Genomic DNA, 17,364 nt, shown 5'->3' on the forward strand with positions numbered 1-17,364 from the left:
AGTTTCTGCAAACTGAGATTGTGTTGAATCTGTAGATCAATTTTGTGTGTTAACATCCCCCAGCAAAGGTAGAAAGCCAGGCAGTAATATCAGAGGGCACAAGCCCAGATTGAAGCTGGAAGACATAGTGCTCCAGAAAGGATCCTTCCAAAAAAAAGAAAAGAAGCTGCTCGAAACAAACAAAATCTTTGATCTATCTTTATCCAGAGGATATTGTTAGTTCTCTAGAATTTCAAGCTGAAATAATGATTGGTAACTGAAAAATTAAGCTATTTTAAATTCAGAAAAGCAAAACACGGTGTAAGAAAGGAACTTGACTACACAGTATGGCTCAGCAATGATTAATACATACAGTTAAGTAGTGAAACCTAGGCCTAGCACGGTGGCTCATGCCTGTAATTCCAGCACTTTGGGAGGCCGAGGTATGCAGATCACTTGAGGCCAGGAGTTCGAGACCAACCTGGCCAACACGGTGAAATCCCATCTCTACTAAAAATACAAAAATTAGCCGGGCACATTGCTGGGCACTTGTAATCCCAGCTACACGGGAGGCCGAGGCAAGAGAGTTGCTTGAACCCGGGAGGTGCAGGTTGCAGTGAACCAGAATCAAGCCACTTACACTCCAGCCTGGGCCACGGAGCAAGACTCCATCTCAAAAAAAAAAAAAAAAAAAGTAAACACCCAACAAATGTTAGCCATTGTTATCATTAATAACAATAGCTTCCTTGCTAACAAATACTAGGATAACGTCTCTATCCATGGCAACAAAGAAAAAAGGAATTTGCTAAGTTATCTGATGCCGGTGCACCATGCCTCATGCACAGCAAGCCTTCAGTAAAGCTCCTTGTAGAGTCACAACTGAAAGGAGCTTTAGAAAGGCTTATAACTAAAGGAGGCCTTAGAGAGTATAAATTTAACAAAATCCATCGGTTAGTGTGTCTTCAGCTTCCAATAAAAGTTTAAACAATAAGGAACATTTATTATTTCATGTGTAAAGCCCAAAGATGAGGCAGCCCCCAGGTTAGTTTATTTCATCAGTTCAGGGATCTCGTTTCTTTCTGTTCTGTTCTATGTTGGCTGCCATCTTGGTTGCAAGGAGATCCAGGCAACACATCTTCAGACAAGATCCTAGGCTAGAAGATGGAGTCCTTTTCTAAGAAAGGTTTCCCAGAACTCTCTCTGTAGACTTCCATTTATATCTCACTGGCCAGAACTGAGTCACATGTTTATTCCTAAAACAAACACTATTCAAAGGGAGTGGAATTACCATAATGATCTTAGAGTAATTAAGATTCTCATTCTCTTTCTCTCTCTTTCTCTCTCCCCCCAACCCCCCACACACACATATTCAGTCTCCCTCACTCATTTTCACACACACATATTCAGTCTCCCTCACTCATTTTCAGACACACACACACACACACACACACACACACACACACACACACACACACACACACACACACACACACACACACACACACACACACACACACACACACACACTCTTCTTCTTAACCATGGGATAACCTGATACCTGAACAAAATTGTGGTTTTGTGGAAGGGAAGTAAAAGGGACATGATTGTTGGGAAGTCAGTCCACTGTGTCTTTAACCACTGTCTCAAAACACATTAGTGGTAGAACCTGCACCAGAATCCTGGTCTCCCTATTCCTAATTTTCCCCTACATAAACAACCTCCTTCATGAATTATTATCAACATAGCTACTTTTCCTAAAAAATCTTGACTGTATCCACACAATTCTACCTCCAGTTCTTTTTGAGGGGAAAATGTGCTGTGAAACTATACATGCTGTTTTTGTGAAGCATATTAAAGTCCTTATTCCACAGACTCATGATAAAAACTGAAAACTTGACCACCTTTTTAATCCTTTTCTTTGTTCTTATTCTTCTCTCCCTTCTTCCCTTAATCAGTCATATTAAACTATTTGCAGTTCCTTTAATGTATCATGTTTAACTCTGTTCATTTGCTCATACTATTTCTACTATCTAGAAAATGTACACTAGTTTCCTTTTTTGGCTTCCTCACTGGAATATCTTCTCAGATTTCAAGTATCTGTGCCTCCATGAAATCTTTCTTGACATAGCTGCATCTCCATAAAATTGGTTATATCACTGTACATCCACTATATCATGTTTTAGATACTCCTACACATTTAAAGTACTAATTTCTTTGCAGATTTTTCTTGTCTATTCTGAGCTAACTTGCTTGCTTTCTCTTTCTTTCTTTCTCTTTCTTTCTTTTTCTTTCTTTCTCTCCTTTCTCTCTTTCTTCCTCCCTCCCTCCCTTCCTTCCTTCCTTCCCCCCTCCCTCCGTTCCTTCCTTCCTTCCTTCCTTCCCTTCCTTTCTTTCGTTTCCTCTCTTTCTCTCTTTCTGACACGGTCTGGCTCTGTCACCCAGGCTGGAGTGCAGGGGTGCAATCTCAGCTAACTGCAACTTCTTCCCCCCAGACTCAAGCCATCGTCCCACCTCAGCCTCCAAAGTAGCTGGGACTACAGATGCACTCCACCATGCCTGGCTAATTTTTGTATTTTTTATAGAGGTGGGGTCTCACTTTGTTGCCCTGGCTGATCTCAAGCTCCTGAGTTCAAACAATCTGCCTGCCTTGACTTCCCGGCATGCTGGGATTACAGGCATGAGCCACCTCGCCCAGCCTAATCTGAACTCTTTTAATGTAGAGCCTGTTTCTCTGTAAATAGAGACTGTTTGCCATTTGTCTTGATAAATCCAAGATACAGCATGATATTGGATGTATAATAGTCACCACTAATAGTTTTGTTTAATGAATATATATACTACTAATTTGGGGGAGGAGAGAGATTTTTGTAAATTGTGTTCTGCTTGATTCCGTTATTTTCAGCTAGCGGAATAAAGATGTGGTTCTGTGATCTCTTCATTTTGAAAGATTCTTTTTCAGTAAGGCAAAAGTGATTAAGCATAATGTATTTCTGTGTACAGAATTTTCTTTAGAAGTTAAAGACTTTTGGAGGAAAAACATTTCAGATTATGTGTTATAGCTTATAGAACAAATTTAGTCCTTAGCTGAGAATACTTGTCAAAGGAGGTAAATAAATATTACATAATTATTCCTAATGCAAATTACTCAGTGAACATTTGTTTCTATAGTAAATATGCTATAAATAGAATTGTTCACTTTATGATTTTTTTTCTTTCTTCATTTTAGCATTTATGACACTAACAGAGAACAGGACTATGTCAAGAATTCTGAGGGTATCCTTGGTGAAAATAAATTAAGACCACCCTCCCAGCTACATTGTGTCTTAGAGAAGATCGAGACAGGGTCCCTATCAGAAAAGAGTGGGTATTAAACTAAGTGCTATAAGTCATAACTAATGAATCCAGAATAGAATGATTAAAATGTTTTTAGTTTTAATTTAGATCATGTAAAACAAAAAGACTTTAAAAAATTATGATTTCCAGTACCTATATTTTTTAAAATAATCATTAGTCCAAAGGTAATAGATGATTAACTTTTCAAATTGCAACATAAAACATGTATGTTCCTCTATTTGTATCTTTTAAATGGTTACATTTTTATTTGGTTTTTGAATTTAAGTATTTTAAATGGTAGAAAAACCCATATGTATAAAGTAAAAAATGTAAGTTCCCCTTGGATCCACTTTCCAATTTCAACAGCCATTGGTTTAGCCATTATTAACAGTTTGGCTTCCCACCTTTCTAGATGTTTTTCTGTACACTTTCAAACAAATTATTTATGTATTTTTCAACCAAGTGACATCATATAATGTAGCATATAATAGATATCTTTACATGCCACTATGTACAGATTTACCTTGTTTTTATTTAATAGTTGCAAGTTGTTCCCTGTTGATGGCAATTAAGGTAATTGCCAGTATTTTTATTTAGGTCCTACCAAATTGTGCTCTAAGAAGTTAGATTTATCTAAACCCAGATATCCTTTAATATCTTCAAAGTAACGGTAATACATTTTAGGATTAAGTAACAAACTGTTCCTTCAACAACTATCAAATGGCTTACTTCGACTAAATGAAGTAATATAGGTATCTTTAGTATTAATGAAGGGTTGCAACCCTTCTCTAGGAAGATGTAGTCAGGAAAGTCATGGGGAGATGTACAAGGGCTAGTTTTGTTAGAATTTCTGTGACACCTAAGATGTTGACATTAGTTTATCTCATCATCTACTTTCAGACCAGATGTTTCTAGCATGGAAGACAGTTATCTGTGATATGGCATCAGAAGTTGGTTTATAATTTTCTCATCTCTATTAGGAGTTAAAAAGAGAGACAAGTGTCTAAAACCAGTCTCACTCAGTATCTCTAAGGGTTTTGAGAAGGGGAGGAGGTTATTGCAGTTACTTTGACTAGAATCCAACCTGTATCAAGCTTGACTTAACATTTAAGACTAAACTCACAAATGGAGGAATGTGCCAAAAGCCAGGTACTACAGGAAAACTCAATTTTCAGAGCTATTGTGATTGAACTTAACCTTTCTCACATGCTCTTTATTCGTCACTTAAGCCCTAAAGGATATACTTAATGCTTTATAGGCAAGCGCTTTTCAAGTTACCTTCTTAGATTTTTAGGTTTCTTTGTGGTATAGCCCCCTTTTCATTTTAATAGTCTGGTAATCTTGAATGTTTAAATAAAGCTTGAGCATTGCTCAGCAGTTATGAGACCATTCATTCATAAAGTGTTTGTATTGTTTGGTGCACTGATTGGACTCTCAAATGAAAGTGTATTTTGTAAAGAAGGGAGAGTATCAAATAAATTTCTAGATGAAATTTTCATCTATCTTCTCATTTACTGAGCAGGAAACTTGTGCTTTCTTGAGAGTGTAATTGATGTCATTATGAACCCATGAAAGATTTAAGATTAGCTATGATTTTCCAACAACTTTGCTTTTAACATACCTCTGCTAACCATAAAATCACTGCTTTTATGCATATACTGGTATATATTGGAGAATACTGGCCTAAAGTGGAAGCATTTTTAACCATAAATAAATAGTTGTGGAAATAAAAATATATAAGCAAAAAATAATTTGGTACTTGTTCCTCCTCCTTCGTTTTAAATCATTGGCTTTATTTATAGCTATATAGGGAACAGTATTCCCCACACTGGTGTTAATGAAGTGTTCTCTGACCATGTATTTGGGAAACAGTTTTCAGTTCGTTATTGTGCATTATGATGCTCAAAAATGAGGACGTATGTAACTTAAATCTGTGCCTACCTATTAATGACTTACAGAATTTAGAGAAGTTGATACTCATAGTCTTCATTTCCAGAGTTACTTTTTAAAACATTTCTTTCAGTGTAAACAATATGTTTCTCAAATATTGGTCTATAGATAATTCAATTTTGAAACTTTCTTGCTTTTTTGTAAACATCGAATATAAAGTTTCCAAAATTATTGTTTCTAAAGAAATCTTGATTTGTGTTTAGGCTAGCAGTACAGATTATTTGTGAAATGAATTTGAAAATGCTCAGGTTTGCCAGTTTGTTTTGAGTAACGCAGCTAATAAAGCTTTAATTTTAACTATTATAACTGGTGTTTTGCTATTTGCATCTATTCAGAATATCCCTATTTTTTACAGCACTGGTATATTGAAGGAGAAAGTGAAACTGAGAAAAAGTAAAAGTAAAACTTAGAATGAATATATAAATCATGTATGTCAACTTCAGAATGTTCGTAAACATTTCATTCTTTTCTATTTACAGTCTTTCATTTTGATACTTGGAAGTTTATTAAAAGATTTTTTAAATGCCTTGATAATTAAAGTTTTAGGACAATTTAGTCCAAATTTAGCTTACTAAAATGTTTGCTTTCATTTCTGAGATAGTCTAGTTTTTGTATATCGGTTACTTATAAGTTAATTATAAGTAACTTATAGGTTACTTATAACTTAAGTTGAGATTCTTTTTTCTCTTTAATTTTTGAACTTTAATACATTTGGCAGTTTTGGTAAAAGTAGGAAGCCATATTACTGTGCTTCATGACATTTATACTATATGACCAGTACTTCCAGTGCTATATAAATCATTGTCTTCTCCTTATTATTTATAAATACTAGGTTTGTAAACCCCCACAACCTTAATAAATAGAATAGAAGGAGTACAAATAGGAGAGTGAACAGTTAAAATGGTTAGATGCAAGAGTGTCCACAGGTCATTAGGCTCAGTTCTTGCGAAAGTAGAGACTTGTAAAATCAAAAGGCACAAAGAGTCAGTCAACATAATTATTGGATCCAATTGGTAATTCTCAATTTGGAAACATGCCTCTCATGGGAAGGGCGTATCACAGTCTCTCAAAGCTATCTCACATGGGTATGGTTTGAAAAAAGCACCTTCAAAAAATTGTAAGTACAGCTCTGTTGTATAAAATGAAATAAAATGATTTTATAATACAACTCACAGGAAGTAAAACTCAATAGACTCTTTTTGACTAGTGAGGAAATCCCAGAGATACAATGATTTCTATTGTGTCTGGTGAGTGGGCAATAATAGGTCCCTTAAAAGGAACCTAGCTGACTTAGGGATTTAATGAAAATATGTAAAGGGTAAGTTTATGAAGTGTGGCATATATACTTAAAAAAAAAGAAAAAAAATAGAAACAAAGGATGAAAAAAACTAAAGAATGAGAAATTGCTCTAAAAGTCTAAGCAGCTCCTGACCACCACTTTGACACTACAGTTGTATCCGCTTTTGACCAACTACAGTTATAGAACACAGCTTTCAACCAAAAGGCATACCGGGTCTGGCAGGACATATTTTAGCTCCTATATTAAAAGTAATTCAGCTTCAGTTGTAATTTATTTAGGTTATTTTCTTTACATCAGAGGTCTTTTAAATTTTGTTAAGACAGTACAAGTATTTCTTAGTTATATAGGAAAGGAATAGGTGATGTTTTGAGTGACATTCAGTGTGTCTCCCTTAACCCCATCCTTTGGTATCTTAAATAGCTGCGTTATTTTTGTTTGTGTTTTACAGTTTTTGAGACAGTGTCCTTGAGTTCAGACTCTCTCTTCCAGAGGGCAGTTTCACTCCTCCATACTTCTTACTTGGACTCTTCATCTGAGCATGGTTTTCAGTACAGTCAAGTGACTTTGGTGAAAAATGACATTTTCTTAAATGAGGTGAGGTGCTTGGTACACACTATGATGGTTTTGTTTTAGTTTTAAAAGAGGTAAACCCATCATTTTTGGTATATAAGCCTAGCACTTTTTAGCTATAATTTTTCAGACGCAGCAGATCCTTGGAAATAGTCACTTGGAAGGTAATTATTCTAGGGAATAGAAAAATAATGCATTTATGTTTAGTCTTATGGCAGGAAGAATTTAAATGATGCATTTTAAAAAATTTGCAAGACAAAAGAGTATGTTTATAGTGTTTGGTTATTCTGTTCTCTCTTTATACAGTACAAAGATTTTTACCAACAGAAAAAAACAAGTAACTATACTCAGGAAGAACTTCAAGACACTTACGGGTTTCTTCTGTTTGATACTGAAAAGCAGGTAAGGGAATTAGGTTGTAGAAAATTAATGGTATCATTAGTCTTAAGTATTGTGGTACTTCAGTTCTGTAAGAGTTGTAAGATTACCAATTCATCAGTGTTTTTTGTTACTTTGGTGGCATGTAAATGACAGCAACAAAAGCCAGTCATGAAGGAGATTTGATTTGATTTCTACAACTTTTCATGGTTTCTTTTTAGTTTTATCTTAAATACATTTGTAAGCTTAGGGTGCAATTTGGATTAAAACAGTTTTCTTTAGTGTCAATAATGCCCTTTAATAGAGTGAATGGATATTTTTCCATTCTGGATTATCATTTAATAGATACGTTGTTTCCTGTGGAGATTTTTCTGGTTTAAATTACATGATTTGGGAGATAAATCGTGTAACTTAATAAACTTTGGCATCCTGGTTAACTGAAATTGCTTCATTCGATATTTGAAGACTGAAATCTGTATTGTTGCCTGTACCTAAATTATGGGAGAAGGAAAGGACCGTGTATAGGGTGGGTCTCCAAAGATATGTCTGGCTTCCGAGATACATTTTGAACAATACCAGAGACCTAAAATAATTCAAAGTTAGTGCTTCGATTAGGTTAATGGTTTATAAAGAAGGGGGGCAGATTTGTTTAGCGCATAATTAGCACTAACATATAATAAGGACTATATAGTAATACCAGAAGAGTTTATCCCTTTTTAACTTAATCATCTGAATTCAAATAAGATGCTCTGGGTTCTTACTAAAAATGACATTTGGCAACAAGACATTTTGAAATTTCATGCTTCTAAAGCTGTAGTTGGAAAATAAATCTTCTAGTGGACTTATCTGTGACCCTGCTTACTTTGGTTTTCCTGACATTTTTGTTGATTGAAATGGTAAAATTCTATGAAAATTTTGGGCCATTAATGAAAATACAGATTGCTTTGCATAAGTTTTCTTTGTGCCCTGAATACCTACAGTGAGCAGACTATTTATTTTAAAGCTTATGGATTAGGCCAGATGCAGTTGTGCCTCATGCCTGTAATCTCAGCATTTTGGGAGGCTGAGGTGGGAGGATTGCTTGAGCCCAGGAATTTGAGATCAGCCTGGGCAACATACTGAGACCCTGTCTCTATTGTATAATAAAAAATAAAATTTAAAAAAAAAAAAACCTTACAGATTATAGCATTATTTCATTGCTTCAAAGACTGAAGCAAAGTAATCTTTTGTTTAAAGGCAAAATTGGTATGTCAGCGTGGACTCCGTGTTGGCAGCAGTGCTGTTACCACTCTGGGTGATCCAGCCAAAGGTAAGTCTGTAAAGCAAAAAGAATCTTAAAAAAAAATCTTCTTTTACAAGATGAAGTGAGGTTTCATTAGTTTTATAAGATATGTATATTAAAAGCCGGTTTCATTAAATGTCAAACAGTTCATAATGTTTAGATTTCTAACTGTAAACATATGAATGAGATTTGAGTCTAAAACTTAACAGTATTTTTCAATGTCAAGAGATTGGTATTGTCTTGAGAGTCTCTTCTAAATTGTCACAATGGCAATAAGAATAGAGAATAGATAGAGCTGACCGAACTTGGCAACTATGGAATGTGAGGGGTAAGAGAGGAAATAATCAAATATAAGCTTTTAAACTTACACTACAGTGATATTTATTAATAGAAAAGAGGTACATAAGAAAAGAAGCAGATTGGTAGAGAAGCTGATGAGTTAAAAAGAAAAATGTTATCTAATTGTCAAGAACGTGAATTAGCACTAACTTTTTTGAAGATTCAGTTTCTTCATGTGTAAAACAGATTAAACTACTTTATAGAGTTGTTGAGAGAATTCAGTGAGACTGGAAAGTGTTTAGCCCAGGAGTTTGCACCTAGTAAGTTCTCAGTAAATGGACAGTACTACTTTTATGGGTTGAATTTGAGAAATAGTGAGATTTTCATAAGTGTTTCTGAAAGATAGCCTATAGTTCATAAAAAACAGTTGGGAAAGGGATCAGAACTAGATTTGGGGCTGGGGTTGTGGGAGTGGAGTGTGAATTGAAGCTAAGACATTGTTAGTGGGATGGCATGGAAAGAGAAGATGGCAAAAACAGAACTTTTGGGTCATTAATGGGACCAGGGTGTGGGGAGGTACAGCGAGGATAGAACGAGGAATCGTCAAGAGCAGTCTGTTGCCTGGAGACTTAGGAAATAGAGTTTCGCAGAAAGATCTCACGAAGAGGGGTATTTAGCAGTGCCAGGTGCCGTGTAGAATGTGGAGATCAGAACTGAGAAAGATTATCGGGCTTCATGGCTAGATTCCTGCTGACCTTTTTTTTTTTAAACTGCTTTATTGAGATATAATTCACAATTATAGAATTCACCCATTGTTTAGTGAAGTCCCATAGTTGGGTAACCATCATAACAGTCAATTTTAGACCATTTTTATCACCCAAAAAAGAAATCCCATGGCCATTAGCAGTGACTCCCCATCCTCTACCATCTGCGTTCTAGGCAACCACCAGTCTATTTTCTGCCTTTATAGATTTGCCTATTCTGGACATTTCATGTAAGTGGAATCATATATGGTCTTTTTTGAGTAACTTCTTTTAGCATGTTTTTAAGGCATATTGTAGCATGAACCAGTAGTACTTCATTCCTTTTTATGATTGAATAATACAGTCCTGCAGCACTTAACAGTGGGGATACATTCCAAGAGTTGCATTGGTAGGCAATTTTTTGTTTTTGTTTTTGGTGGGGGGACGGAGTTTCGCTCTGTCACCAGGCTGGAGTGCAATGGCGCAATCTCAGCTCACTGCAACCTTCGACTCCCTGGTTCAAGTGATTCTCCTGCCTCAGCCTCCCAAGTAGCTGAGATTACAGGCACATGCCACCATGCCTAACTAATTTTTGTATTTTTAGTAGAGATGGGGTTTCACCATGTTGGCCGGGATGGTCTTGATCTCCTGACCTCATGATCTGCCCTCCTTGTCCTCCCAAAGTGCTGGGATTACAGGTGTGAGCTACCCTGCTTGGCCGCAATTTTTTACTCATGTGAACATCACTGAGTGTACTTAGAGACACCTAGAGGGCATAGCCTACTACACACCTAGGCTATATGGTGTAGCCTATTGCCCCTAGGCTACAAACCTGTACAGCATGTTACTGTACCAAATACTTCAGGCAGTTATAAAATAGTGGTGTGTGTTTGTGTATCAAAACAGAAAAAGTACAGTAAAAATATGGTATTACAAACTTATGGGATCACTGTCCAAACTTTATGCAGTCTGTTGTTGACCAAAATGTTATATTATACAATGCTGTATTCTGTTATGTGGCCATACCATATTTTCTTTATCCATTCATCAATTCATGGACATACGGGTTATTTCTACTTTTGAGCTATTATGAATAATGGTCCTATGAACATGCATGTACAAGTTTTTGGGTGAACATAATTATATATATCTTCGATATATAATGAGTGGAACCACTGGGTCATATGATAACTTTATAAAACAAAAAAAATTAGTTTACATTCAACTCATCTTCTAAGGGACATTAAAAGTGATAAATTCATAACGCTAATAACAATGCATACAACTTTTTTTCTTCTCTCCTATTTTTTCACCCCACCCTCATTTCATTATGAAAAATTCAAACATAGAAAAAGTAAAGAGCATACCATGATATACCTACCACCAAAGTGTAGCAGATAATATTATACATTATCGGCTGGGTACGGTGGCTCATGCCTGTAATCCTAGCTCTTTTGGAGGCCACGGCAGGTGGATCCCTTGAGGCCAGGAGTTCCAGACCAGCCTGACCAACATGACCAAACCCCGTCTCTACTAAAAATACAAAAATTAGTCAGGCATGGTGGCATGCACCTGTAATCCCAGCTACTCAGGTGGCCAAGACTCGAGAGTTGCTTGAACCTGGGAGGCAGAGGTTGCAGTGAGCCGAGATCATGCCACTGCACTCCAGCCTAGGCAACAGAGCGAGACTCTGTCTCTAAATATAAATGTATATAAATATAAATATATATATAAATATAAACATACACATTGCATTATTTGCTTCATTTGTTTAATTTTTTCTGAAATTAAATTTTCTGAAAGTAAATTACAAATAACCACTGCAGCTTACATCTAAAAAAAAAAAAAAAAAAAAGACATTTTCCTACATTGCTACAATCTTGTGATTTCATTGCTGATGTTTGAGCGGCTGGCTTCAGTAGAGTGGTGGAAGTAGAAACTGGATTGTTCCTGACAAATACACATTCTTCAAAAACACATACACTGGGGTTGATAATAAAATTAACACTACTACTTGTATGTCTTTTGTAGTTTTTGGCTTGACTAGAACTGGATAATTTTGTGTATAATAATACTTTGAATTAATAATAGTTTTTAAAGCTTATTGATCTTTTAAATCTTCATGAGCACCCTGTGGTGTTTGTGTCTGTGACCCAGGCCCACCCTCCCTACCTGAGTGACTTATTCTTACCTGGAACCCAAGCTTCTGACCACAGAATTAGCGCTCTTTTCCACTGTATCAGTTTTCTCACTCATTGTCTCTTATGTTTCGAAAGAGGTGCCTCCGTTGAGGAATAGCCCTGAAGCCTGTCCTTTCCTCCTCGTTTTTCACTGCTGCTGCCTTGTTGGAATCCTCTCCTGCCTCAACTATCACAGTAGCTTTCTTTCTCATTGGTCTTCTTGCTTCTACTTTCTCCTGTCTGATGGGCAATCTGCTGCTTAATCTATATTTTATACTTTTACAGGTGTATACATTTCCAAATACTCCGACTGTCTTCATCCAAGACCATGGTATCATGGGAAATCTGGTTATATTGTAATTTTTAATATAATTAAGGTAAAGCTTAAATGTGCTGTTATGTGATTTCCTTTTAAAGTTTAAGGTTATCTACCTTTGATATTCTCTGTAGATCCTAGTTGAACATAGTCCTCACCAAAGTTAGCTATCCAAATTCAGGAAAAGCAAAACTATTTTTCCTTTTCTTTAAAAAGACAACTTTGATTCATTTACTAGATTGTAAACTTTTTTTTAACTTCAAAAATAATAAAAGGGTATGCAGGGAAAAATCTTCCTCTCACCTGTCAGAGCTACTTTTTAAACATGAAATAACAGAAAACAAGTAGCTGCTTATAAGGTGATGTGATTACACTTATAAAAGATGAATTTAGAAAACAACATTCATTGTCTAATTTAGTGGTCAATAGAATCTTTATTTTCTTTCTCCATGAGACATCCAGCTTCACAGCTTCATGTGCCACCTAGAACTAATGATGCCACAAATCCTTAAATGTCGTAAATGGTACTGTTTAAGTGAATCATGCAATTAGAATTTGCACCCAAACAGAAGGGAAACCGATTTTAGATGTGATTGGGCTTCTTGAGGACATTTCTGCGGTCTTGTTTTATTGTTTTTGTTTTAGCTTTCTTACTATCTTAAATTCTTTGGTTATCAGCCTAGCACTAACTGACCTTTAATTAAAAAAAAAAAAAAAAAAAAGAGCGTGTGAATTCTTAATATTGTAAAGTTTGTTCTCAAAAAAGTGGAGGGAGAGGCCGGGCTCTGTGGCTCATGCCTGTAATCCCAGCACTTTGGGAGGCCGAGGCGGGTGGATCACCTGAGGTCAGGAGTTTGAGACCAGCCTGGCCAACATGGTGAAACCCTGTCTCCACTAAAAGTATAAAAAAATTAGCCTGACGTGGTGGCGGGTGCCTGTAATCCCAGCTACTTGGGAGGCTGAGGCAGGAGAATCAGTTGAACCTGGAAGGTGGAGGTTGCAGTGAGCCACGATCGCGCCACTGCACTCCATCCTGGGTAACAAGAACAAAAAACTCTGTCTCAAAAAAAAAAAAAAAGGGGGTGGGGGAGTAACATTGCTTTGAGGTACAATCACTAGTTTTCCTCCCTTAATCTTTCTTTTCTTGCTCTGCGATGAGTGCTGCAGAAAGTGTGCCTACTAATACAGATAATAAGCATTTTGTTTTTTACTTAGATTATGCCTCAGCCTTGGTTTCTTGCCACTGGCTGGAGATTGCTGTTTTTGCCTCTGTGCTCTCAATCTTCATTTTATTTCACAAAATCGAGCCGCACCCAGAACCATAAAATGTTTGATGAGGAGATGGTAGAGGTGATTGGTTACCGATAAGTACTATTTACATTTTTTGGCTTAGTGGTGGTTTGGCCTTTGGTGGGTCTATAAATGAAGAGGCAGGACTTAAACAACAACAAAACATCTTCTTTTTTAAAAAGTAATTATATTCTTCTTATAAAAATTAAAATTGCCTATAGTCCCATATCCCATTTTCATATATTTGTTGGGGTATATATTGTATATATTTTTTTTTTCCTATATATTGAGTTCTTAACCCATGAAAAGAGTTTGTATATACTTATATACTAATTCTTTTTTAAGTTAATAGCATCTTGTGAACATTGTCTTATGTCATTGTATTATTCAAAACAGCTTTTAAAATCATTGCATATTTCATCATAATGGTAAACTTGGCTTACTTGCTTTTTATTTTTTTGTTTGTTTGTTTTTTGAGACAGAGTCTTGCTCTGTTGCCAGGGTGGAGTGTAGTGACACAATCTCAGCTCACTGCAACCTCCACCTCCCAGGTTCAAGCAATTCTCCTACCTCAGCCTCCCAAGTGGCTGGGACTACAGGCTTGTACTACCATGCCCAGCTAATTTTTTTGTATTTTTAGTAGAGACAGGGTTTCACCATGTTGGCCAGGATGGTCTTGATCTCTTGACCTCATGATCTGCCCACTTGGCCTCCCAAAGTGCTGGATTACGGGTGTGAACCACTGTGCCCAGCCGCTTGCTTTTTTCTTCTTCTTTTTTTTTTTTTGGAGAGACATGTAACCCCTGATGGAGAGAACTCTGTAATGGAAAATACTGCTGACTGTTCAGCAACCAGGACCAGCTGCCTGCTAAGAACTTTGCTACATATTTGCTCCTTGTTAACTTGCTGGGCCCTGGCATAATAGAAGTATCTCAGTTTATAATTTACAACTGATCATAGTTCAGATTGGAAACTCATCTTTTGAAATTTTAGATTTTGTCCTCTTTTACATTACAGTCACCAAAGAGCCATTCAGTGACCATAACATAAAAGATGGTGGGCTATGGTTTTTCTTTTAAGGAAATGGCTCTCTTAAATTTAGGGTGATTCATATATTTCTTTGATATTGTGATAGAAACTATGGATATTTGTCTCAGACGCCCAAATGTCCAAAATTTTTGAGTCCATTTTTCAGGGTTCATGGATAATCAAAACTATTTTTGGCCTTAAGATAATTGTTTTTCTAAGAAGTATAGTTCTTAATAATACAGTTACTGTTAGGGGACACATATCTGCATCCTTGTTAGACTACTTCTAAATGAATCCTAGAGTAAAGGTTATTGCTATTCGAAGGCATCTGATTAGTTTTAATATTTTCATTCTAGGGAAAAGTCAAGTTTGTGTCTGAGAATTATACAACTAACTATACTAAGCCATCTTCTGGCTATGATTGCCACGTGTCTGAAAATACTAACAAGGTTTCTAACAAGACGAGTCATTTTCGTGCCTTTGAACTGAGTCAGGTATAGTCACCTGTGAATGAGTAACACCCAAGATATATTTCTGAGTCTAATGTGTTAAATTTCAGGGCTGGGTGGGGTTGAGAAAAACTTGGTACATATGCAATTCCATAGTGCTACCCTGATAATACTTATTTTTCTTCTTTCAGTATTACTTTTACGAACTTTCAGGCAACACCGTTATTGAGCGACCCAGACAGATCTGTCCTTATGTAATTGTGGCTTTTCGATACAGGGAACCTAAAACTATGGCACCACCAGCTCATAAAAGCATGTAAGTAATTATGTGCATGCTTTGTTTTACTGAGTTTGTTCCTTTTACTCTTGTAAAAATGTTCTTTTTTTCTTTCTTTTTCTGCTAGACTTGAATGCAGCGAAAATGGTAAGAAACAGTTCATTGATTCTTTTAGGTTTTTTTTTTCCTTGAGTAAGTGTTTCATCATAAATAATCAGTTTCTTTTTTACCTTCATTTCTTCAGTTCTCATGTCTCCATGGAAAGGGAAATTAATTGTTCAAGACCGTATGCTATGTGATATAGCTCTTTGGTCCACTTATGGTGCAATGATTCCAACACAGCTGTAAGTATTAAATGTTATGTCCTTTACTAATGCTTATATTACAAGTTTTGAGGTTTTTTTCCTCACCTCATTTCAAGGGTGGCATTGGTGTAAAAAACAGCAACTGTTCTTGATTTTAGATGAGGGTATATTTGGGTAAATGTATGGCACACAGGGTATGACATAGGAAACCTAAATTCTAATTTATTAATGGGAAAATGACCTCTTGGGATAAATTAAACTATTAGATACTAGAAATTTGACCTTCCCCAAGAAATAAATCAGATTTGCCTGATAGCAAATATAGCAGATTATAGCCACTTAATCATATTATTTTTATTAACATTTGCAGTATCTAATTTCCAAATTTTAACATGATTTTCTTAGAAAAATATTAGAATAGCTGTTACATGTATTTACATTAAAAGCAATTATCATGATTAATATTTTCTCCTGGGGAACTGTGAAGAACATCTTAGGAAATCTTTTTTGTTCATCCTGTTCTTAGTTTGTACCCCAAACCATTAAGAAATAGTCATAGTTTAATTGAAATATAAGGTGAAAACTGATGTGTTGTAAGGATTCATTTTTTTTTTCCTATCAGCCTTTTTTAAGAAGAGGTAGGAGTATAATAACCCACAACATAAAAATTATGTGAATAAGCAAATAGGAGAGAAGGGAAAGTTCTTCCTCATTATAGAGTGCAACTAATAAATGTGGAAAGATTGATAAATTAGAAGATCAGCATTTGACAACACCATAATAATCAACCAGTGTGTGCTAAAAACAGGTGAAAGTTTAATAATATTTGCATGTCTTGCAACATTTCCCCACTACTTGCTTATTAATCACAAAGGAAAAAAATGCAGACTTACCAGTGGAGTAAACTGGCAGATACCATCTTAACTAAGCAGTTAAGTTCATGATAGACCTATCCTGATTAAGGAACATTCTGCAAAATTGTCTATATTTTTCAAAATACCCTAGTCATTGAAGTAAAGAAAGACTGAAAAACTGTTCCAGATTAAAGGAGGCTAAAGAAACGTGATTACTGAATGCATTGTGGCATCTTGGATTGGAAATTGTTTTCTTTTTCTGTGAAGGAACTTAGTGAGACAGTTGGCAGCATTTGAATAAGATGTAGGTTAAGTCATAGTATCGTTATCATTGTGAATGTGTTGGTTTTGCTTATTGCTTTGGGGTTGTATAAGAAAATTTCCTGGGGGCCAGGCGCAGTGGCTCCTGTCTGTAATCCTAGCACTTTGGGAGGCCAAGGCAGGAGGATTGCTTGAGTCCAGGAGTTTGAAACCAACCTGGGCAACATGGCAAAACCCTCTCCCGAATAAAAATACAAAAAATTAGCCGGGCATGGTGGCACGTGCCTGTGATCCTAGCTACTGGGGAGGCTGAGGCAGGAGAATCACTTGAACCTGGGAGGTGGAGGTTGCATTGAGCTGAGATCGCACCACTACACTCCAGCCTGGGCGACAGAGTGAAACCTTATCTCAAAAAAAGAAAAGAAAAAATTTCCTGTTTAAAGGAATCACACAGAGAGGTATGTGACATAAAAGGGCATCAGGTTAGCATCTTACTCCCAAAAGGTTCAGAAAAAAATAATGCGTGTGTATATATAGAGAGAATGACAAAGCAAACATGGTATACTGTTAATATTTGGGAAATCTGGAT

At 36.1% G+C, this 17,364-nt stretch overlaps 1 protein-coding gene across 26 annotated transcripts in view; it reads left to right on the forward strand.

The window, feature by feature from the left end:
• Positions 1–17,364, forward strand: part of TASOR2 (transcription activation suppressor family member 2) — an 82,061-nt gene that overhangs the window by 21,257 nt on the left and 43,440 nt on the right. For 7 of the 26 annotated variants that reach the window (XM_054521865.2, XM_054521855.1, XM_054521861.1 and 4 more), the window contains exons 2-10: positions 3,206–3,339; positions 7,011–7,156; positions 7,439–7,534; positions 8,747–8,819; positions 12,280–12,371; positions 14,986–15,123; positions 15,270–15,394; positions 15,483–15,502; positions 15,600–15,699. In XM_054521865.2, the coding sequence (XP_054377840.1) occupies positions 15,369–15,394; positions 15,483–15,502; positions 15,600–15,699 (146 nt within the window). In that variant the 5' untranslated portion in view covers positions 3,206–3,339; positions 7,011–7,156; positions 7,439–7,534; ... (2 more) ...; positions 14,986–15,123; positions 15,270–15,368. Of the gene's footprint in view, positions 1–3,205; positions 3,340–7,010; positions 7,157–7,438; positions 7,535–8,746; positions 8,820–12,279; positions 12,372–14,985; positions 15,124–15,269; positions 15,395–15,482; positions 15,503–15,599; positions 15,700–17,364 lie in introns of those variants that run through there. The other 19 variants (XM_063727478.1, XM_063727480.1, XM_063727479.1 and 16 more) reach the window with 10 other exon arrangements.

This window comes from Pongo abelii, chromosome 8 (assembly GCF_028885655.2).
Source record: "Pongo abelii isolate AG06213 chromosome 8, NHGRI_mPonAbe1-v2.0_pri, whole genome shotgun sequence".
Classification (NCBI taxonomy): domain Eukaryota; kingdom Metazoa; phylum Chordata; class Mammalia; order Primates; family Hominidae; genus Pongo; species Pongo abelii.